The following is a 23,930-nucleotide window of genomic DNA, read 5'->3' as shown; positions in this document are numbered from 1 at the left end:
CCACACCAGGTAAGTGTAGTTGCTTAAATTAAACTCAGGATTTATTCTTTCATTGGCATTAAACATAAAGCTTGTCAGGATATTTCTGCGATTAGCAAATAGTCCCAAAACAGTAAAAAGAAAAAAACCCCCACAAAATAGCAAACTGTCCAAAAAGTGGAAATGTCCCAGTTCAGGTCTTTTTCTAAGAGTCAGGCTATTGGTTTCAGCCCCTACTCATTTCCATGCAATGAAAAAACAAAACATTCAAATACCAACAGTCTTTAAACTTGACTATTGCAGCACTAGTCAGAGCTACTGCTGTGACTATCCCAGCAGCTTGAATACTGGGCAGGCAGTGCGCTTCACGTGGTGATACACTGCCAAACAGGCCCACAATCCCACCACAAAATATGTGAGGCGAACCCCCACTACCTGGGCTGGTAACAGTCCTTTCTCATGTAAGAGAAACACAAAAAAAACTTTCACAAAAGTCTTTTCAATCTTCTGGAGCTCTTGGTTTCTAAAGCTCCTACAGGGCATTACATAAACATAATAAGGTCACAGCTATTCACTTTTATTTCCCGAGCGGCTTGCCTTCCATGAAGCAAACTTCCATTGGCAGAATCTCACTCACTGGAGCAGCAGATGAATCCGGGTCAAGTTCCATGGCTTGAGGTTCTTCATTCTCCTTCAAAGAAGATTCTTCTCCGGCTTCCATCAGCTCCATAGATTCCAGTGGAGAACTGCCATCAGGATCTCCCAGCCCTAAGCTCTCCTGCCTGTCCTGTGCCTCTCCTCCTTTTAGCTGACTTCCCAGGAGCTTTCCTCTCTGGGCAACTAGTTTGCAGCCCCACCCCCAACCCTCAGGTGGGAAGTATTTCTTATCAGCAACCCTGGGCCTGAGGGGGATGGGCGCTCTGCACTCGTGCTCTGACTCCCTCTAGAGAGCAAGGGAGAAATAGCATCAGGAGAATCAAAAAAGGTTTATCTGTAACACTGGGGGAAGGGTTGGCCTTTAAACAGGGCTCTGCACTAGGGACACACCTAGCAGGCATAGACTGCGTACCACAATGTGCAGGTTAACCTAGAAAGGCAACATCAATTGGAAGCACTTCACAAGTTTATTAATTGTATTGTCAGAAACCATGGTTTGCAATAGATGTTAGATGTGCTGTAGTAGAAAGTGGGGCTTAATTATGGTTCCTGTTCAGCAATGAATGGATCTAAGGGTTGAAGGACATTACTAGAGATCGGAAATCAGTGGAGGAAACTTTGTAAGAGTGAAGGGAGGAAGTGGTTTGCAAAGTTGGAGTGCATTGAATGTTTTGTGTGCATATGGAAGAGTGAGTGGTTATGTTTTATTAGTTATGCCTGGAGTAGGTATTTGTTTTCTGAATAAATTTGTTTATGTGATTTACTTGTAATACAAGAGGAAATTATATCATAAATTTATTTTTGTGGATAAGTTGTTAAAGATAAATTTGCTGAAATAAGGAAATTTTCGGGGTTTCGAATGTTTAGACAGGTGAAATGTCTAATTTAGAAAATTTTTAAATTGAATATTTTATGATTGAGTAAATTTAAATTTTATCTCAATTGGATTTAATGTATTTAATTGTTATATTCCACTTATAGCTTTAAAATTAATTCAATTTCATTAAGGGGAATTTTAAAGAACTTTCTAATTCTTTTGGGCTTTTAGTTTAAAATACTTAATATTACAAATATTAAAGTATAGGATTCTGTATAGGAATGATTTTTGAAAAAGATATATATAATAGAATTGAGTCATATGTAAGGGGAAAATAGGAATTTAAACAAGCCTCCATAGATCCAATTATATTATCTGATCATGGTGGGGTATGGATTAAAATTAAGATAATTGATAAAGTAGACCTATCTGGAGATTTGATAATACATTGCTGGTGGAACCAAATTTTATTGAGGAAATGCAAGTGAAAATGAATCAACATTTTCAAATCAATAATATGAAGGATATCTCTATAGAAACATTATGGGATGCTTTTAAGGCAACCATGAGAGGTCAAATTATTTCCTTTTCGGCGTATATTAAAAAATAAATTAAAAAACAATTTTATAGCTTGGAACAAGACATAAGGTTATTAGAATCAAAATTAATTGAGAAATGGGAATATTCTACATTACAAGACCTCATGAAAGTAAAAGGGAAATATAATGAAATTTCTTCTAAATTGATTAGAAAAGATTTATTTTCTCAACAGGCAGTGTATTATGGAAATTCAAATAAGGCAGGAAGATTATTGGCAAATTATCTAAAAGCAAAAAAACGGAAACAAAAATAGTAATGATTAAAGATGAAAAGGGAAATACTTATTCTCAAACTGAAATGATTTTAAAACAATTTTTACACTTTTACAAAAACCTGTATTCTTCTGAGTCTTATTTAGATAAAGAAAGGGATGGTTTGAAATTTTTAAAGTTAATCACGGGACCGAAAATTCCTGAGCATATAAAAGAAAGTTTAGAAAAGCCAATATTAATAAATGAATTGCAAGCAGCATTGAAGTCCCTTAGAGTTGGATCCGTTCCAGGTGGAGATGGTTATACTGTAGAGTTTTATAAATCATTTCAAATTACCCTGCTACCATATTTATTAAATTTATATCGGACTCAACTTACTAATGGTTGTATTACGGGTACCATGGCTGAATCATTAACTATAGTTTTGCCAAAGCCAAATAAAGATCCCACTCTGGTTTCAAATTACAGGCCTATTTCTTTAATTAATGTTGATGGGAAAATTTTAGCTAAGATTTGGCTAAAGCTCTCCCTTTTATTTTTGGTATGCATCAAACAGGATTCGTTGTTCAAAGACATTGTTCTAATAACACCAGGCTTGCATTGCATATGTTGAATTTATCCAAAGCCTTAAAAGATCCAGTTTTTTCTGTATCACTTGATGCAGAGAAAGCTTTTGATCGGGTTGAATGGACCTTTATGTATCAAGTGATGGAATGGTTTGGTATTGGCTCGAGATTTATATGAATGGTTCAAGCATTGTATAGCTCCCCTATTACTAAATTATATATTAATAATAATTTTTCAGAAGGTTTTAGGTTACAAAGGGGGGTTAGACAAGGTTGTCCCTTATCTCCTTTGCTTTTTGATATTGTTGTGGAACCCTTGCTATTAGCTATTCAGCAAACAGAGGAGATACAGGGCATTCTGCATAAAGATCGGGAATATAAGATCTCGGCTTATGCGGATGATATATTGCTCTATTTGAGAAATCCTGAGAAAACCATTCCTTGCTTACTTGAATTAATTGAGAATTTTGGAAAATTTTCAGGTTATAAGATAAAGTGGAATAAATCAGAAATTCTTCCACTTAATGTTCACTGTACAAAAGGTTTGTTTGAGTCTTTTCCCTTTCTTTGGAAAGAGGATGGAATAAAGTATTTAGGCATTTGGATTAAAAATACAATAGATGAAATAATGAAAGTAAATGAAAAATTGTTGTTACAGAAGGTTACAGAGATGTGTGAGCAATAGAATCCTTTACACCTTTCGTGGTGGGGGAGAGTCCAAACTATTAAAATGATGATTTTACCTGTGGTTTGTTATCAGATGGGTAAGTTACCAATATATTTTCAAGGGTCCTTTTATAAAAAATTAAATAGTATTCTTTTAAAATTTATTTGGCTGGGTAAAACTCCTAGAGTGGCTTTGGTATCCTTACAAAGGTCTATTTCAGAGGGAGGGGTAAATTTTCCAAACTTTTATAGGTACCATCAAGCCTATAATTTACACCAAGGTATGTATTGGATCCTCCCAGAACTCATGGAAAAACTTCCTGATTGGTTGTGGTTAGAATGGCAACTAATGTCTCCATTGCGTCTGTGCCATGTACTCGGTATCAAAATGCCTAGCTACAGTAAAGATAATAGCATACTAGTAGATACATGGAAAACATTGCGATATGTAAGCAACTTAACAAATATTCCAATTTATAAATCTACAAAACAGTCTATATGGGTAAACTCCAAGATCCAAATTGGCGGAGAGAGACTAGTCTGGAAGCACTGGATGGTAGTAGGAATACAAATATTGGATGATGTTATTTCTAATGGTACTATGCATGAATTTTCACAGTTGCAACATAAATTTGGTCTTAATAACTCAGAAAATTTTAGAAGATTGCAACTGAAGCATGCCATTCAGGCAGGGTTCCCTGATTGGAAAAACCTTAATAATCATTATAGTATGGAATGTCTTTGTTTTCAGACAGACTTCTTGGGTCACCAGGCCGCCCAGTGGTACAAAGTGTTAGGTGGATTTAATAAAAATAAATTAAAAAATGGTTTAAAAGATATTTGGAGCATTGAGATTAAGCATGAAATTACTGTATCTCAGTGGCCACAAATCTGGTCTTGGAGGATGAAATGTACGGTGTCAGCATCTATGAGACAAACTTGGTTTTTTCTGCTGCATAGAGCGTTGTGGACCCCTGTTAGGTTACAAAAATTAGATAGTTCTTTGTCTAATAGATGTTGGCATTCTCATTTGGAAGTAGGAATGTTAGATCATTTATTGTTTCATTGCCTATATATTATGAATTTTTGGAAATCAATTTGGGACCAAATTAATAATTTATTAGATAATCCAGTGGCATTATCCTATGATATTGTGATATTTGGAATGGAGATGAGAGCAAAGAGTCAGATTTCTGCAAATAACAATAAATTACTACTTATAATGACTGGTGTTGCCATTCAGCAAATTACATATAATTGGAAAGATTGGAGGAGATTAAATTACAACTTCTGGTGGAATTCTTTATGTCATATCTACAAAATGGAAAGGTTTATTGCATTACAACGGGGATATTTTAAGAAATTTCAGGATGTGTGGAAACCATTAACAAAATATTGTAAAGATTAATTGAAATTGTTTCCCTTATATTTATCAATTTAAGGTGTAGGGAGGGGGGAATTCTCTTATTACATGTTGTATATGATAATGTAATATATGGGTGGGAGGGATGGGAAAGGGGAATGGATAAGAATTTATACGATGTACCAATGATTATTTGTAAGTGATGTACTTATTGTTAATGTGAATGAATATATTTAACACTTAATGTAATTTTGAAAATGAATAAAAAATTTTAAAAAAAAGATTCCAACATGTTCTGGATATTTTAAAAGCGGTTAGAGAAATACAAAATAAAGATTCTAAATTGTTTTTTGCTCCGGATTTGGCTAAGGAGATTGTTCACATAAGGCAAAAGTTTATACAGGTAAGAGAACTATTAAAAGAAATAGGAGCAAAATATGGAATATTTTACCCAGCACAAATGAAAATCACCTATAAAGATAAGTTTTATTTCTTTGATGATCCAGAAAAACTTAAGGAGTTCCTATCTTCTCAAGAGACACCCATGAATTAAGAATTAAAATGCATGATAATGGAATATATGGGTGGGAGGGATGGGAAAGGGGAAGAGATAAGAATTTATGTAATGTACCAATGATTGTTTGTAAGTGATGTATTCAAGGGTCCTTTTATAAAAAATTAAATAGCATTCTTATAAAATTTATCTGGCTGGGTAAAACTCCTAGAGTTGCTTTGGTATCTTTACAAAAGCCAATTTCAGAGAGAGGGGTAAATTTTCCCAATTTTTTTAGGTATCATCAATCCTATATTTTGCGCCATGGTATGTATTGGGTCCTCCCAGAGCGGTTGTGGCTTAGAATGGCAACTATGTCTCCAATACGCCTTTGTCATGTGCTCAGTATCAAAATGCCTAGGCACAGTAAAGATAACAGAATATTAGCTGATACATGGAAAACATTGCGTTATGTAAGTAATTTAATAACTATTCCAATTTACAAATCTACAAATCGATCTATTTGGCTAAACTCCAAGATTCAAATTGGCGGAGAAAAGGTCGCCTGGAAACATTGGATGATAGCAGGAATACGTTTATTGGATGATGTTATCTCTAATGGTGAACTGCTTGAGTTTTCACAGTTGCAATATAAATATGGCCTTAATAAATCAGAAAGTTTTAGATGGTTGCAATTGAAGCAGGCCATTCAGGCGGGGTTCCCTGAGTGAAAAAACCTTAAGGATCAATATAATATGGAGTTCTTATGCTTTCAGGCGGACTTCCTGGTTCACCAGGCTGCCCAGTGGTATAAATTGTTAACTGGACTTATTAAAAAGAAACCAAACACTGGACTGAGAGACATTTGGAGCATTGAGATCAAGCATCAAATTTCTGCGACTCAATGGACACAAATTTGGACTTGGAGGATGAGATGTCAATCAATTTGTACCTTTGCTTAATCTTTGTAAACCGCATAGAACTTCACGGTATTGTGGTATATAAGCTGTTATTATTATTATTATTATTACAGTGACAGCATCTATGAGACAAACATGGTTTTTTCTGTTACATAGAGCATTATGAACCCCTGTTCGGTTACAAAAATTGGATAGCTCTAATAAATGTTGGCGCTGTCATCTTGAAGCAGGGACTTTAGATCATGTATTATTCTGTTGTCCATTTGTTATGACTTTTTGGAAATCAATTTGGGACCAAATTAATTGTTTATTAGAGAATCCAGTGGCATTGTCATATTGATACACTTATTGTATGTTTAAAAATGAATAAAGAATAAAAAAAAAAAAAAAAAATTAAAACGAATACAGAAATATTTCCACAAGGTACGGAGGATCCTAGCATGCGCCACAGGCACCACTTACCCCATCTCTGCTGGTTCAGCGGATATTATCTCACTTCCATTTGTCTGGCAAGCCACTCAGAGGACACAGGAGGTCAGATGTTCAGGCAACATTCTTATAAAGTTTAGAGTTTCCCATCACCATTGAGGACAGACCCTAGTGGCTCTGAATGTCAGCACTCAATGGAGGACAGGGAGCGGACATTTGTTCCCTGGGGTCAGCAGCAGTGCTGGGCCAAGGGTGGGTGTAATGTCACAGTTCTGCTTCTGGGGTCTGCATGTTCTGCCTGTCAGCTGCCTTCTTAGTCTCGACAGCTCCTGTGCACACGTGCCTGGCAGGTTCCTCCTCCTCACTGAAAAATAACTTCCCAATGCTCAATATTAATAGCGCACATATGATTTCCATACTATTAATATCGAACATTGGGAAGTCATATTTTTAGCACTATTTTCGTGGTATTCTCCTGCCCTGTAGAGAACAGTGCAGGAGTTCTGAGCATTGGCCTGTTAGTTTGTTTCAGAACTGCAAAGCATTACCTTTACCACTGTATTTTTTTTTTTTTAGATCAGGATTTCTGTTTTTGTGGAGAGGATGGTGTCTCACTGTACTTGGTTCAGATTCAAACATATAGTGACATGAGGGAGATAGTTCTATGATTTCAATTCTCTGTTCCCAGATAAGGATAAAAGGACAGGCAGGAAGCGACCTAGATGCTGCTGCTCTGCTCTCTGCCCCCTGCTCAGGCATTTCTCTACAGATTATCACTTTCTCTCCCACTACTTCCTGTTTTTATGTTTCATTGAAAGTTCATAGTTATTCCCGTCATATGGCTAAAAAAACACACAACTATCCTAAAACTACACACGTGCCTCTTGCTTCCATTCCAGCCCACCTGATGGTGGTCTTCGGCCTTCTTGTTTTACAGTACTTTAGCCAGAATGAATGTACGATATTTGAAAATGAAAACGTCCTAGGATTTATTTTAACCAAGCCTGCAGGGTGTCTGTCTCCCTTGTATCAGCTGGTTTTAGATTTTGCAGATGTTTTGAGAGTTCTTTCAGGAAGACTTTGGATTTCAGTTCAGGGTCATCTTGCTACAAAGTATCTCATTAAAAGCGACCATATACCTTTAGAGAGAAATTTTCAGTAAGTTGTCTCGCTGGACAAAATATGTTTGTACTCAAGGCTCCAACCATCAGAGGTAGGAAGCAGAAACCCCCACAAAGAGTAAACTCTATATTATGTTTATTGGTATTAGACTCCTAGTATGTATCGAATTAAGACACAACCTTGTATTGTAAACTTGTACTGTAAGTATGTCATATTGTAACCTAACAGTATTTTATGTATGTTTAACCTGTAACCCGTTCTGGGCTCTTTGGGGAAAATGGGATAGAAAATGAATTAAATAAATAAATAAAAGTGGGGATGAGCAATGGACTTTCAAGTCGAGAAGGAAACCATGGATGACCAGGATCTTAGTTTATTAGTTCTCACATACAAAGGATCTGACAGCACCATATTTCGGCATGAAAACTCGCCTGCCTCAGGGGTCAAGACAAACTGTATCACCAATACACCAGGAAATCAAGAAGAAATTTCTAAAAATGCTATAATCTATGGACACAGTTTGCTGTGTGGAGCCAAATAAATTGTGATCCTGATCATCTGTGGTTTTCTCCTTGACCTGGAAGTCCACTGTTCATCCCCACTTTTGGTTTCCTCTGTTTTCAAAGGCGAGGTGGTTATTAAACGCAACCACATATACAGAACTGGAAAACTGGGTTGTTACATGGATAGACGTAGGAGTGTACATTTGGGCAGTGTTATATTTAGAAACACAGAAACATGATGACAGATAAAAGTCAAATGGCCTATTCAGTCTGCCCATCCACAGTATCCACTATTTCCTCCTCTCCCTAAGAGATCCCATGTGCTTGTCCCACACTTTCTTGAATTCAGACAGTCTTTTTCTCCATTACCTCTACCGGGAGACTATTCCATGCATCTACAACCTTCTCATCACATCATCTCACGCTCTTCATCCTACTTAAACTTCAGGAAACTACTAAAAACTAATCTTTTCACCCGATTCATACCCTAAGATCCTATGCCCACCCTGGCCCTCTATCTCTATATGTCCTTTACGCAGATTGTCTTGACCTTCTTCACTGTACCATTTCATTGCCATAATTGTACCCATCTTTCTTTCTGTTTGTACCATTTTTTCTCTCTGTTGTACCATTTTTTTTCCCCTCTATCACCTAATTTTATCTGATTGTAACATTGTACCATTTTCGCTGATTGTCCAGCCCTTCTTCGTTGTAAACCGCCTAGAACTACTATGACTTTGGCAGTAAATAAGAAATAAAATTATTATTATTATTATTCTCTGTAAAAAAGTATTTTCTTAGATTAATCCTGATCCTGTCACCTCTTATCCTCATCCCATGCCCTCTTACGCTGGAGTTTACTTTCAATTGAAAGAGACTCACTTTATGTGTATTTATGCCATATAAGTATTTAAACGTGTCTTATCATATCTCCCTCTCTCCCGCTTTTCCCCCAAAGTATACATATTGAGATATTTTTATTTATTTATGATTTCAAATGAAATACACAAGAATCCACTTGTTACAGCAATACAGAGTATCATTTAGACAGCAAGGAAAACAATTAGTATAACCAGAAAATATCAAAAGAAAAAAACTATGTATAGAAAAACTGAAGAAGGGAGAACCCTTATTCAATATTAGAATAATTTTAAATCTACTTCTTAGACCTCAATTAACAATAGTGAAAAAACAAGAAATAAATGAGACAAGGAGGTCTCCGTTAATTAAACAAATCACATAATCATAATCTGAGGCAAAGGCTTAACGTGACCCACAGCCCAATTTTCTGCAGCACTTTATATCAATTAATTAATAACTTTCTTTGTGTCCAAGAAGTGTCAAAGCTGTTCTGGTGCAAAAAAGACATACTTGGTCCCAGCATATCTTAAAAGGCATTTGCAGGGGTAACTAAGTAGAAATGTAGCTCCCATTTTTAATACTTCTTCTCGCATAGCTAAGAACAATTTCCTACGGTCTTGGGTAGTCTTTGTTACATCTGGGTATATCCAAATTTTTTGACCCATGAAAAAATTCTGAGAGAATTGAAAATAAGCTTTCATGATTACATTCAAGTCCTGTTCAAACACTAAGGAAATTATCAAAGTTCCGCGGTATTCAATTTCTTCCTGGGAGCTTTCTAATTTACCTGTTATATTATTTAAATCCATTGATTGGGGGATATCCATTTGGTTAAGAGGCAACTTTTCCAAATTCCTAGGCAGGTAATATATTTTATTCACTGGTGGCAAAAGTTCAGATGAGAATTTCAATTGGTGTAACGAAAGCAAGTTTGGGAAAATTCAATATATGCAAATTAAGACGCCTGTTATAATTCTCCAATTGTTCAATTTTCCTTTGTAGAAAAAGTCTGGCTTTTACCATGGTTGATGAAACATTTTGCAATGAGGAAATCTCTTTTTCAATTTTTTCAAATTTTGTATCAGTTTTTATTTTAATATTTGGAATTGAAATAGTCAAATCATCCAATTTACTCACAACATTCAAGATATCTCCTGTGGATTTTGTAGAAGCAGCTTCTAACTTCTGGAGCACTCTCCATATATTTTGAAGTCTCGCCGTCTGTGAGAAGTCAGCAGCTTCTGCTCCTCGATAGGTGGTTGATTTGGCATCCTGGATTGCCTGGTGCCCTCCCCCGTGTGAATTAATCGGGCTCATCGACTCCTCGGGGCTCACACCGCCCACGCCTTCCATTGCCAGATTCAGCGGCGATCGAGCTGCTGGGGGGGAGAGCGATATCTCAAACCCCATGGCTCGGGCGTCTCCTTCCACCCGAGCTACAGCAGGAGCTCCCCTTCCTGATACGGCTGGGAAACTCATCAGAAAGCATTCCATCTGCGTTTGTCCAGCTGTGGAAAGGTCCAGCCGGATAACGCCCTTACGTTTGCTGTGAGGCATCGGTCCCGAAACAAAAACAGAATCGGGACCCGGGGAAAAAGCGTTGAAGCTAAAGGTAGGATGGAGCGCTTGCACTGAGAGCTAACACACCGCCGCCATCTTGTTTTTTCCCCCATCTCATATTGAGATCTTTAAGTCTGGCAATCTGCAGTCCACGCAATATAGGAAGTAATTCTATAAGCAAGGTGCTAACATTTAGACACCAAGAAGACACGTAGATTAGGTTAGGTTATTTATTCTTGGTATACCGCCATTAACTGACCTGGAGACCAAAGCAAAATCAAATAAAAGAAAGCAAAATCTAAACTACAGTGTATCATAGGGAAAGGTAATCGGTCACACTAGGAGAGTTATAAAGAGACAACTGATAGAAAGATACTCACAACCATTGTCAAGTCCCAACCCTAGCAGCTAGCTGTTCAAAAGGTAAATGAAAAAGATATGTCTTCAATAAAGATTTAAATCTACTAAGAGAAGTCTCCACATGTAATTCTCATGAGGAGGTTCCATAACCATGGAGCCAAAAAAAAAAAAAAAGTGCAATCTGTTTGTACTTGAGGCAGTGGAGGGTTAAGTGATTTTGCCCAATGTCACAGGGAGAGGTAGTGAGATTTGAACCCAAGTTTCCCTAGTTCTTCGCTGGGCGCTTTAATCACCAGGCTACTCCTCCACTCTGATAGATACATACATACATATGTACGTACATACATACATTCATACATACATAACGTTCATATGTTTTGTAATAGGCACCTAAATGTGATGTTGCTTAGTTATGGAGTCTGGGCACAGCGGGAGTAAGACACATAGTTATGCATGTAAATAATAGAATTATATGAGGGGTTGCTTAAAACAACTTCCTAAATTCTGAGCATTATTTTGGCACCGTAGCTGAGAACAGTGTTATCTTATTTCATTAAGTGCCAATTTGCAGAAACAAAATTGATTGAACCATATCCTCATCATTCCCTTCTCAGTTGTGCTGAGAACTTTTCAGTTTTACCTGTGTGTTTTTCTTTTTTAGTAATTTAGGCACAAAGATTTACATCAGTTCTATGGATGGTGTATGTGCTTGAGCCAAAGTCTGTATTTGGTTTGCTGTGCTTGTAGGTTCCAAATAAGCACCACGTTAGTGCCTAAAAATAGGCCGACTTAGAGAATCATCTTCTAAGAATTCAATTCTGTAACTTCCTACGGCTATGTGCCATAACTTAGGCACTCATACTCCCATTCTGAAGTACAATTCAATAAACAACTAGGCATGTGGCAATAGAAAAAGTTTTCAACATCCAAAATCATACCATTCCACAGTTTCAAACATTTCTAAAACAATTTTACATTTATCAAATATCAAAAACACAATTTTGTCGGTTAGTCAGTACTGAACAAACCACATCACCAAAGTCTCAAACATTGATCAAACCCCCACCCCAAAGCAAAGTCTGTGATACCGTTAAACCTTGTTGAATTCCTGGACTCATGACAGTACTGAACACTAATCTCTCCCTCCCCTTTTATCCATAGTGAATCTGTCACTCAAAACCCAAATGACACCATCTCAAGGGGAATGACTTCTGGGACCCCACTACGACTAGCCCAACTTCCACCCTACCAAGTTAAAACTAAAACTTGATTGTAGGGAGAATGGGGGGGGGGGGGGGAGGAGACAAAAAAATGGCGTACCTCCTGGGCTCCACAAAAACTAAAAGTAAAATCCATATATAATTATTCCCACCGTACCCTTGCTCCTATTAATTTATGATTGGTTCAGAATCCACTTAAGCACCAATCACCTTCCCCAGCCTAACTTTCCATAAAGATCAACCTCCTCCCCACCCTCCTTGCATTTTTCTATAACATTTTTAACCCTGTCTAGACCAAAATTAGGTCAGCTCAACCAAGTTATGACACATTCCCTGTAATACAAGGAGTATGTCATCTTATTCTAAGCATTTACATGAGTAAATGTTGGTTTCTGTTTAATGGAAATATCTCTTAAAATGAAATACATGTCCTTTTTTTTTTAAATCTAGAGTCAAGTTTGAGAGCATGTGTGGTGTTTTAAACACCTGAAATTTGTATACTGTGACCAAAGTTGCACTTGTAGATCTGTGAACATTGCCGATCCATGCCAGTAATTGCCAAGCAATTTTTGACACTAATTAGAATTTATATGCACAACTTTTAAAGTGTATTCTATGTACTGTATAAATCTTTTTATTGTAGTTTGAGAACATACTTCTCGTGTAAAACAAAGATCATCATCAAACTTATAATTCTGTTCCCAAGAAAAAAACCCTCCCAGTCCAGAAACCAAACTGAAAAACGTCAGAGCTCATATTATCTCCAACTAACAGTCAACCAATTCTGCTTCCCCCCCCCATTCCATGAGTGATGCTACTACACAACTAAGGGCTCCTTTTACGAAGGTGCGCTAATGATTTTAGCGCACGCACTGGATTAGCGCACGCTAGCTGAAAAACTACCACCTGCTCAAGAGGAGGCGGTAGTGACTAGCACATGTGGCATTTTAGCGCATGCTATTCTGCGCGTTTAGGCCCTAACACACCTTCGTAAAAGGAGCCCTAAGTGTTATAAATCATTCAACAGCAGACTTCGAGCTCAGTGTGAGAGATCATGAAGATATGGGTCCTACACAGTTATTTCCATTTCAGCATTCTAATTCAACTAATTCAAAACACCTCTATCAAACTTATAACAGGGCATAAAAAATGCAATCATGTTACACCATTACTTAGATCGGCACATTGGTTATCTGTACCTTATCGTATCACTTACAAAATTCTCTTACTCACATTCAAAATCCATGCTACAGATACCCCTTTATTTCTAAGTTAATATCTTACATCCTACACTCCTCCCCAAACATTTAGAACTCTCAATCAAAATCAGTTAGTGGTTCCTTCACTCACCTAATTCCATTTTTTCAGTTCAGGACCCCGAACTATGGAATCTGCTTCCCAACGATCTAAACCCCAGACCTCGCTTAATATTTTTAAGAAAGATCTGGACTTTTCTATTTAGAGATACGTTCTCCTAAACTAATGAACCTGAAAAATGTAATACAAGATTCCTTTGAAGAGCAACTAGATTGTTCCTCTCACTTTATGTGTTTTCCTTCCCTTCACTTTTCTATCACAAATTGGAGTTCTTCCCTTGTCCCTTTTGCATTGTATGTTATTTTTATATTTATTATTACTATTTTTGTTAATTGATGTTCATTTTATTGTACACTGATACTAATTTTATTGTGAGTAGCTTAGTTACCGTATTTTCACGCATATAACGCGCGCTTTATACACGATTTTTACAAACCGTGCATAACCTTGCGCGTTATACGCGTGAGCACGTTTTACAACTTTTTTTTTTTTCAATCCGATCCAGCATCCCCCCTGCGAACCGGCATCCTCCCCCCCACTCGCGTCACCCCCCCTCCCCCGCGATCCTACATCCCCCCCAGCACCGCAAAACATCTCTTACCCGATTGGGCACCGGCACCAGCACCAATGCACAGGATGTGCCATGCCAGTGCCCGAAGATCCTCCTTCATTGGGTTGGGCTGGGCTGGGCGGTGCGGTGCGAAAGAGATCCTCCTTCTTCTTGCGCCAGGCTGGACTAGGCTTTGAGCATTTGCACATGTTCAAAGCCTTCTGGTCTCGCTCTCTCTGAGATAAGCGAGCGGGGGGGAGGATGCCGGTTCAGAGTAGGCGGGAGGAGGTTTTAGCATGCGCGGTATACACGTGTGCGCGCTATATTAAATTTTTTTTACATAAATTTGTGTTCCCCGCGCGCTATACCCGTGTGCGCGTTTTACACGGGTGCGCGGTATATGGGTGAAAATACGGTACTCTGTGATTTGCGGGATATCAAGAAATAAGAAAAACTTGAAACTTGAGTATTCTATAAATTCTAGTGCGCAGATCTCAAAAGGGAGCATGGCTAGGGAAGGAGCATGGGCATTCCTAAAATTAGGTGCATTGTTATAGAATATGTCCGATCAGCGCACAACTTAGGCGCAGTCACTTAGTCCTGGTTTTCATTGACATAAATGCCTGTGCCTAAATGTTAGTCATGCCGACGGGTGCTATATGCAATTTTATAAACCACACTGAATTCCAGAGGCTATTTATTTATTTAAGGTATTTATATACTGCCTATCAAAGTTATCAAAGCGGTTTACAATCAGGTACCCAAGCATTTTCCCTATCATGTTAAGCACTGCCCTTTTTGCTGCTGATTTTTTTTAAAGTGACATACTGTATATAGAACTTATTCCATTGTGATTTCCTTTCTTCTTTCCAGCAAAACTCATTGGGTTTTCTTTCTATCAAAAACTGTTTTCTGCAGTGTGTATGTTTTCAATAAACACAATTTGTCAAGCAATTCTTCTGTAAACATTTTCATTGAAATATACAAAAGAGCATAACGTTAAACTTGGCAGAATTTCAATAGTGTTCTATGGAGCCTCGATGGTAGCACTACCCAACGAATATCTTTCCTAAAAATGAGTGGGGATGTTTAAAACCATGGAGATAGCACTCTCTGACCCTTACGTAATCTGTTGAGGCCTTATTGCTCTGTAGGTTTATGGGCATGCATGGAAATAGTTTCTTTTTCATTTTTAGCGTTCTGCCTGTTATTTGCTTTGCTCAGTTTGCATCAAAATAATTTCATCTTTACGACGTGCACATTTTTGTAAACCACAAGCTAAAACAGCAGCATGAAAAATTATGACATTTAATTTTTGATGTTTCAGATAAGAAATAACAAAAAACAATGTAATGAGTATTGAGGTTTGTTTGGGGGGGGGGGGGGGTTGTTGTTCATTTTAAAAGGACAGCACGTCCCTACTCTTGGGTCAAACTGCCCTTACTAAATAGTTTCACAGAACAAAGTTACTAACATGTGCTAAGAGTGTTAGTGCACATTATTGTACCACAGATACTATTTATGTAGGACTTAGGGCTTCTAGCACATGCTAAATCCTAAAAAGCCCATAGGAGTAAATGGGCTTCATAGCATTTAGGGTGAGCTAAATCCATTAGCACACCTTAGTAAAAGGAGCCCTTAGTTACTAATCTCTAATGTTCTGTACACTAGTCAAATCAAAAAGAGTCTGCATCAGCTCCAACTAATTCAGAAATCTGCAGCACCAACCAATAGAAGGTTGTAATTGGTGTGATCACATCAAACCCTTCCTCAAAAACTACAGTGGCTACTAGTACCTTACAGAGCTAAACTGTTTGATATTTAAGGTCTTCAGACTGAGCCCAGAGTACTTAAAGAATAAGTTAGCTCTTTACATATCTTTGAGATCTCTAAGGTCCTCTCAAGGAACAAATCACTGTCTCTGTACCCTCATCAAAAGAAATTGTGTGACATGATAGCTGCTAGCAATCCTTAAGAGTAGCTCCCACACTCAGAAGGGCTATGTCTAACTCAAGACTACCTCTACCTCAGGAAGCAGATGAAAGCCTGGCTTCTCCCTAGACTTTAATATATAGGATGACTGTCTGTACAACACTCTGCATCTTGAGTAGCTTGCTACACACACTGTAACTTAGACTAGTTCCTTATATCATGTTTAACTGTACAAAGAACTTGCCTTGAGTTTAGCCAAACATCTATTTAGCCTAACTGACTATGCAATACACATCTTGTCTCCAAGACTCTCCATCCATAGGAGCCAACTTCCCAAAATGATTGGGGGTGCTCAAGCTCTGCCCCAGACCCCACCCTCATAGTATTAATACTAATTGTAATGCCATTTTTTCCATATATACACACAATATAATCTTATTAACAAAATGGTTAACCACAAAATTAAATTACTCAAAGCACACTGTATGGCGCTTCTCGACATTCATTCCTACGAGAACACCTGGCCTTGGTCACACAAGCAGAACACAGATAAATGCTATTAAAATACAGTGGTACCTCTGTTTACGAGTGCACCGGTTTGCGAGTGTTTTGCAAGACGAGCAAAACATTTGCAAACTTGGTGCCTCTTAAACCGAGGTTGCCTCGCTGTACGAGCGCGCCCTCCCCCCCCCCCGCGATCAGGCATCCCCCCCGCTCACATCTGCCCCCCCCCCGAGCACGGCATTGACATCCCTTACCCCGACTGGGCACCAGTGCCGGTGTCCGAAGATCCTCCCTCTTCTGGCGCGGGCTGGGTGGTGCGTCGGAGATCCTCCCTCTTCTGGGCTGGGCCAGGCTGGACTGGCTTTGAGCATTTGCGAAAGCTCAAAGCCTTCTGGTCTCGCTCTCTCCGAGATTCTCAGATTCAGAATCTCGGAGAGAGCGAGACCAGAAGGCTTTGAGCATGCGCAAATGCTCAAAGCCAGTCTAGCCCAGGAGGATCTCTGACACACCGCCCAGCCCAGGCCGTGCCAAAAGAGGGAGGATCTTCGGGCAACGGCACTGGTGCCCTGTCGGGGTAAGGGATGTCATTGCCGTGCTCGGGGAGGGGGGGGAATGTAGGATCACGGTGGAGGGGGGGCAACGCGAGCAGGGGGGGAGGATGCCGGATTGCAGGGGGGTATGCCAGATCGCGGGGAAGGGTATGGAGCAGCGTCGGTGGCCTCAAGGGGGGGGGGAATGGAGCAGCGCCAGTAGCCTCGGGGGGGGGAGGAGGTGGAAACAATCAAAGCGAGTTTCCCTTACTTCCTATGGGGAAACTTGCTTTGATATACGAGCAATTTGGTTTACGAGCATGCTTCTGGAACGAATTATGCTCGTAAACCAAGGTTCCACTGTACAGGCACTGACTGGTTCTTTAATATACCCCCTTAGAACTTAAAGTCTCAAATTCTGAATGATGACTTCTTATTTATATATTCCACCGAAGCTCCTCAGTAAGCCACACTTACTGATTTTGGTTGGTATAAGCTAAATGCTGTCAGCCTGAACATTTCTGTACTTTCCCCGACCCTGAAGAAGAATGAAACGCGTCGGTGGGGAATGAAACAGCAATGATTCTTAAGCTAAGTTTCAATTTATGAATATATCTATAAAATTGATTTTAAGAACAAGCACTGGCACTTTAATTAGGTTGCATAAAATAAACTTTATAAAAATAAATTAGATATAGAGAAAGCACCGATTTTTAAGCTCTGATGAGGACTGTCACCACCCAGGCTCTCTTGTTGAGAGTTTAAGTGTGGCTTACTGAGGAGTTTCGGTGGAATATATAAATAAGAAGTCATCATTCAGAATTTGAGACTTTAAGTTCTAAGGAGGTGTATTAAAGAACCAGTCAGTGGTAGTATTCAGCCAATTGGTGCCGCTATTTGTTTGATGAATTAAAATACAGGACCACAAACTAAGAGGTTTGTGATCCGATGACGATTTAACACTTAAAGCTTAGTGTAATGAAACCCAATTGAACTCTTAAGTATTGTTTCTGAGGATCGTTTAAACTTTGGGAGGGTGTATACTATTAGGGATTTTTAAATTTTTTTATCCCTAATTTTTGCAATTACTGTTGAATAACTCAAGTATTACTGATTATAATAGTCTGAGATTCCCATCTATATATTTGCATTGTTCCCCTTGGCTATATGGTAAGCTGTATTGTAGAAATGCATCATATCTGATATCTAAATGTTCTAATGCATGCTTATTAGATGTTTCATTAGTATTATGCTGACATCATATTATATCTCTGTTATTTGAATTTCAGTGAAGCTAAATGTATACGGTATATTTTTGATACTGTTTCACGTTCTATTATTAAGTTTCAATTTGCTGTTTTCAAGTTTACTTCATTTATTGTTTTTATGTTCATATTTGGTCATTTTTATTAATGTCATGCTGTTAACAGAATTGGAATTTATATGTTAAACTGTACCTGCTATACACCGCCTTGGGTGAATCTCTTTATAAAGGCGGTTAATAAAGCACAATCAATAAATAAAAACATTACTCTGTGCTAATGTGGTAACATACATTTGTGACTCTAGCTATAAATGATTGGACATCTGATGCCAGTTTCCCCTCTCAACTTCAGTAGGTTGTAGGGTTTTGTTGTTGTATCTGTCCACAGGGCTTTCATGTTGATACTAATTAGATCTTTCTTTGTGTTCCAAGATTACAGGTTGAGCGTGGAAGCTAAAAACAGAAAGTCATCCTTTACCACAGGAAGCACGTTTGAAATGACTTGCAAAGTTTTGTCAGAGAATATCAGAGCCCCTCGATTCTCTGTTTTGGTAACTGCCGAGAAGCCACTTTCCAATTCTACCCGGACCACAAAAATCATCTCCTTGACTCAGGACTCACTTATCCAACTAGAGGAATGGACAGACCGAGACCGACAGGACAGTGTAGTGCTGGAGAAAGTACACGAGGGGGAATTCCGGTTCAGGATGTACCAGACTGAGGTGTCGGATGCTGGCTTATACCGCTGTGCGGTGACGGCCTGGTCTCAGGGCAGTGGTGCTGGAGTGTGGCGGGATGTAGCCAGCAACTCGTCAAATCCTATCAAGGTGCACTTCAAGACATCAGGTTAGTAAAAGAATCCTAGATGGTACTTGCAGGGAAATAGCACTTAATTGTTCAATAAACAGCCTTAAAAAAGCTGAAAGATGGTAATTTATATAGATAGAACAATTTATTTTTTTGAGATTTGTTTAGTAAGGTTCTGAGCTGAGGACAGTGCTAACATCCTCCTGCCAGTTGCTGCTGAGGAAGCATGCAGCTTTATTGTGGGAATCATGACTGCAGTTACCAGTAATGAAAGAAAGTTAGCTCTGCTGGTAGCTTGGAGCCCTACAAAAAAATTAATCCCAGAAAATATCTTGCCTATTAGTTTTACCCTGAAGCTAGTAATTCTAAGAACTCACTTGTTGACGGATTTCAAGCAACTCTCTTGCCATTTCCTGCCACCTTGGGGTAGACAGAGAAATAGCACAGCTCTCAGTGTATTTGTTGTTTGATGTTGTCTGTGATGATTGAAGTGGTGTGTCAGGAATTTTAAATGCGAAAACAAAATATGCTTAGAAATTATTGCAAGTTCAGGGAGAATATAGTATATACCTCTTTATGGGGAAGCAGTTTCATGCCACTAGGATCTTACAAGTTGTTTTATTGGGACTCATATACACTTTTTGGTATCACTTCAGTGTTCTCCCCAGAAATTTTTTCCAGCTGGGTGGCATGAAAAAGTAGCCGGGCGGGGAAATTTGGTAGTGAGGAAAATTAAATGTATACTATTTTTATTAGTTAATTATTATTATTTTCCAATGCTCAATATGACTTCCTTTTTTAAGGTTTGACACTTGTGCCAGAATATTTTTACTAAATTTAAGAAGTATCCAATTCTAGAAGTGAATAATTAGATATTCACCCTCTTTCAAATGGTATAGAGGTTTAAAAAAGGGAAATGCGTTAATGAAGTCATTAGGTTCAATCTAACCATTTATTTCTGCATGAATTTAAACAACTAAAAAAAAAGGGATAAATATAGCTCATCCAGTCATACAAGAAATGGCTGTACAACACCTCTAATAATGTTTTGATCACTAGGTTCCTTCCTGAGGTCTCACTGAGGATATGAAATAGATGCTATCCCCACTTCCAGACCTCTTCCACATAATTTATGGAGAGGTGTTACTGAGCCTTGAAGGACACCTGTGTGATTGATCTTTATCTGCTTCCTTTTTATTTTGCTATAGTGCAAAGTAAGAGCTAGGGCAAAACAGTATAGGTAAAGATGCAGGTAATAATTAGCAATGTATTAAAAATATTTTATTTTTATTTGCTTATAATGTCATTTGAAAGCTGCTTGATGATAATACAACTTTAATTTAATTCTTTATAATGTGTGTGTCTATGTGTTGGGGGGACAACACCTACGTCAACAGTAAAGTTAGAATAGGGTCATTAAATCCAGTGGTGTACCTAGTATATACGATAGCCAGTGCTAATAATTTTTTAACAACCCCCTCCTCTATATAAAAAAAGATATTTTTAGTAATAATCCATGAGTCACACAATAAGGGTGCATCTAGGAAAAGGCAGCATCTTAAACACTGCTGTGAGCACTAGAACACCAACACACGCATTATAAAAATAAATAAACCAGATCCTACACAATCAATTGATCCTGTAGTCAATGCTAACAGAAAGCCATGTCCTTTTCATACACACAGAACACAGATACACCCTCGCCCAATATGGAATAATCACAAACTAAAAATAGAAATATATAGACAAAAGTTAAACTGAACCAAGAAACCAGACTCTGCATATAATGCAACACCACAGAAACAATGACGCATGTTCCCTAATACTGTGCAAAATATAAAGACAGTAGATGTAAATTTGAAAAAACTTCTACATAAGTCACCACTTTACAAATTAACAAATAGAAATAAAATATTGAGAAATATGAAAATACCATTTTATTGGACTAATCCATTTTTCAATTAGCTTTCAGAGGCCAAATCTTTCTTCAAGACAGTACAGTATACAGCTGTTATGGTATCCTGTCCTGACCTGAGGAAAGGGGTTTAGTCCCCCCTCAAATTGCCTTATTTCCATTTCCTATTGATAAATTTTAATCAATACAGTTACAATACTACTTGATTCTACGTAAAGCAACAAAAATATTTTTTTTCTACCTTTTGTCGTTTCTACTTTAGTCATCTTCTCTTCACTCTCTTCTTTCTATCCAGCATTTGTCCTCGCTCCCTTCCATGCAACATCTGTCCTCTCTCTTTGCCCCTTTCACCCAGCCTCTGCCCACCCCTTCCATCTACTGTCCACCCTCTCTCTGCCCCTTGAATCCATTGTCCACTCTTTCTGCCTTTTCCATCCAGTGTCTGCCCTCTCTCTGTTCCATATGGTATCTTCCCTCTTTCTATGTCCCTTCAATAAACTCTATATGATGTGCCCTTTCTCTCCTTTGTACATAATTTATTTCAGCTTCACCCCCTCTCCATTTTTTGTCTCCACCCCTCCCCTATGCTCTGGCATCTCTCTCTTCTCCTGCGATTCAGGCTGTGCCGAGTCAGCTCGGTAAATCTCGAAGCCGGTGAGAAGGTTTTTTTTTAGTGTTGAGCAGAAGGCGGCAGCAGCAGCAGGATTACGATCGAGATTACAGCCGGGCGGTCATCTAAATTAGCTGGGCGGAACGCCCGGCTGAAAGGCCCTGGGGAGAACACTGCACTTTATAAAGCTTTTCAGTGTGGAATACATCCTTAAACTGTGGGAAAGGGCTTTTATTAAATTGTGCTGCCAAATAATGTGTGAATAATTACATATGCTGACAAGATCGCACTCACTCTTACACATACCACAGATACGTGTACTTAGGGATTGGAGTGGGCAGAGTTGAGGCACAGTTGCGATGTATTTGCATATGATATAGAATACATGCCCAGAATTACACTGTTTGTGCAGCAGGCATAAATTTATGTGACAATTTATGCACTACAGGGGCTTATTCTGGATGTCTATTTTATAAAGTCACATAAGACACCTTTCATGATATGCCACATAAGTGCCCATTTATAACACTGCATCTAGGGCCACTGCTATCTCTATTGCCCCATGCACAAGTGGTGATCTGTTTGGAGAAAAAGTTGTAGCTATATTTGCAAAACTTAAGGAAAATGATCCTACATTACAATCCTTAGCTCAAGATAACTTAGAACACACTACCCAAAAGCGTTATACTAATCGTCCAAACAAACCTTTATTTGCCCCATGTTGTAGATTTAACCAACAAGATATAATTACACCAAAATATAATTTAACAAACAATCTATCCAACAATATAATAGACAACGTCGAAAGGAAGCCATTAAAACAAGCTCAATCTCAATCATCTCAGTGAAAACAGGTTAAAATTTTTGATTTGAAATCTGTAAGTGTAAGAATGCATAAGAGAGTGCTTGTAAGAATTCCAAGAAAGAGGATTCTCAAGAGATAATGAGCATGTGAGGCTTCTTAACAGTTGTTTTGAAGAGGCAGTTGAGATCTTTATTCAGAGCTGTGTGGTTGCTGGTGATTTTACTGGTGTAGTGAGTACTGTAAATATTTTAGGTTCATTGGACAGTAAATCAAAATGTTTAAGTTAATTTGACCAGGAAGTAATTTGGTTGAAAGAGTTTTATTGGAAGTTTTAAAGGAATTTTCTTGTTCCTTCTGAGTGTTCACAAGGCTAATTGGCTTCAGAGGTTGCTCTGAAAGCTCACTTATATCCGTTTGTTCATTTAAAAGTTAATTGGTGAATTTCTCTGTGTGGAAGAAAAGTTACTGGATGAAGGAGAATTTTCATGTTCTTTTGTGAGAAACTTAGAGGAACTGGACAGAGAGGCTTCTAGTTTTCAAACAGAGGCTGAATAAATTTCAAATAACTGTTTAAACACTGTCCTGTAGAGAGTGACAAATTAAAAATATTTTTGGTAAAGCTTTAAAGAAGTCCTTAAAATTTTTGAGGACTGAACTTTAAATATTTATGGTTAATACCAAAAGGAAAGGCTAATTTAAATTTGTCTCTGGAAAAGCTAATTTTGGTATGATGTTTCTGGGCTAGTTATCAGGGAAGAAAAGCTTTAAAATAAAACTGTCACGGGATGTTGGGAAGCACTACTAAGGTTTTAGCTGTGCTGCAGTGGTGCTAATACCAATTGAGGAGTGTGTGGCGCGGTGGTTAGAGCTACAGCCTCAATACCCTGAGATTGTGGGTTCAAATCCCATGCTGCTCCTTGTGACCCTTGGCAAATTACTTAATCCCCCATTGCTCCAGGCATTAGATAGAGTGTGAGCCCACCGTGACAGATAGGAAAAAATGTTTGAGTACTTGAAAATAAACCACTTAGGCTATAAGTGGTATGTAAATACCAATTTTTTTAAAAAAGCAGTGTTTAAAGCCATAGCAGAAAACTGGAAAAGAAGTTATATAACATTGTTTAGTAATTTTTGAGTAGCTGAAAAGCTGAGGAGGTTAGTGCCAACTGGATTGAGTTAACAAGACTTGAATGTGAGTGGCAGTGGTGACGGTTCTCAGGGTGGGTGGTTTATAATAGGGAACCTCCATTTTATTTTATTATACAATAGCAAGAGATACATGGCTTCACTGCCTAAGAAGATACGGATTAAGATTTGCACACACAGAGAGTGAGGGTTTTGCCTTCTTTTAAGGAAGAGTAGTCCAGT

At 38.2% G+C, this 23,930-nt stretch overlaps 1 protein-coding gene across 1 annotated transcript in view; it reads left to right on the top strand.

The window, feature by feature from the left end:
* The window catches only part of PTGFRN (prostaglandin F2 receptor inhibitor), a 268,645-nt gene that overhangs the window by 158,909 nt on the left and 85,806 nt on the right, over positions 1 to 23,930 (top strand). The window contains exon 6 of the mRNA XM_033943308.1: positions 18,858 to 19,271. Coding sequence (XP_033799199.1) covers positions 18,858 to 19,271 — 414 coding nt within the window. The remainder of the gene's footprint in view (positions 1 to 18,857; positions 19,272 to 23,930) is intronic.

This window comes from Geotrypetes seraphini, chromosome 4 (genome assembly GCF_902459505.1).
Source record: "Geotrypetes seraphini chromosome 4, aGeoSer1.1, whole genome shotgun sequence".
Lineage (NCBI taxonomy): Eukaryota > Metazoa > Chordata > Amphibia > Gymnophiona > Dermophiidae > Geotrypetes > Geotrypetes seraphini.
The sequence above is the reverse complement of the archived record's forward strand: the minus strand, read 5'-3'. Positions and strand labels throughout refer to the sequence as shown.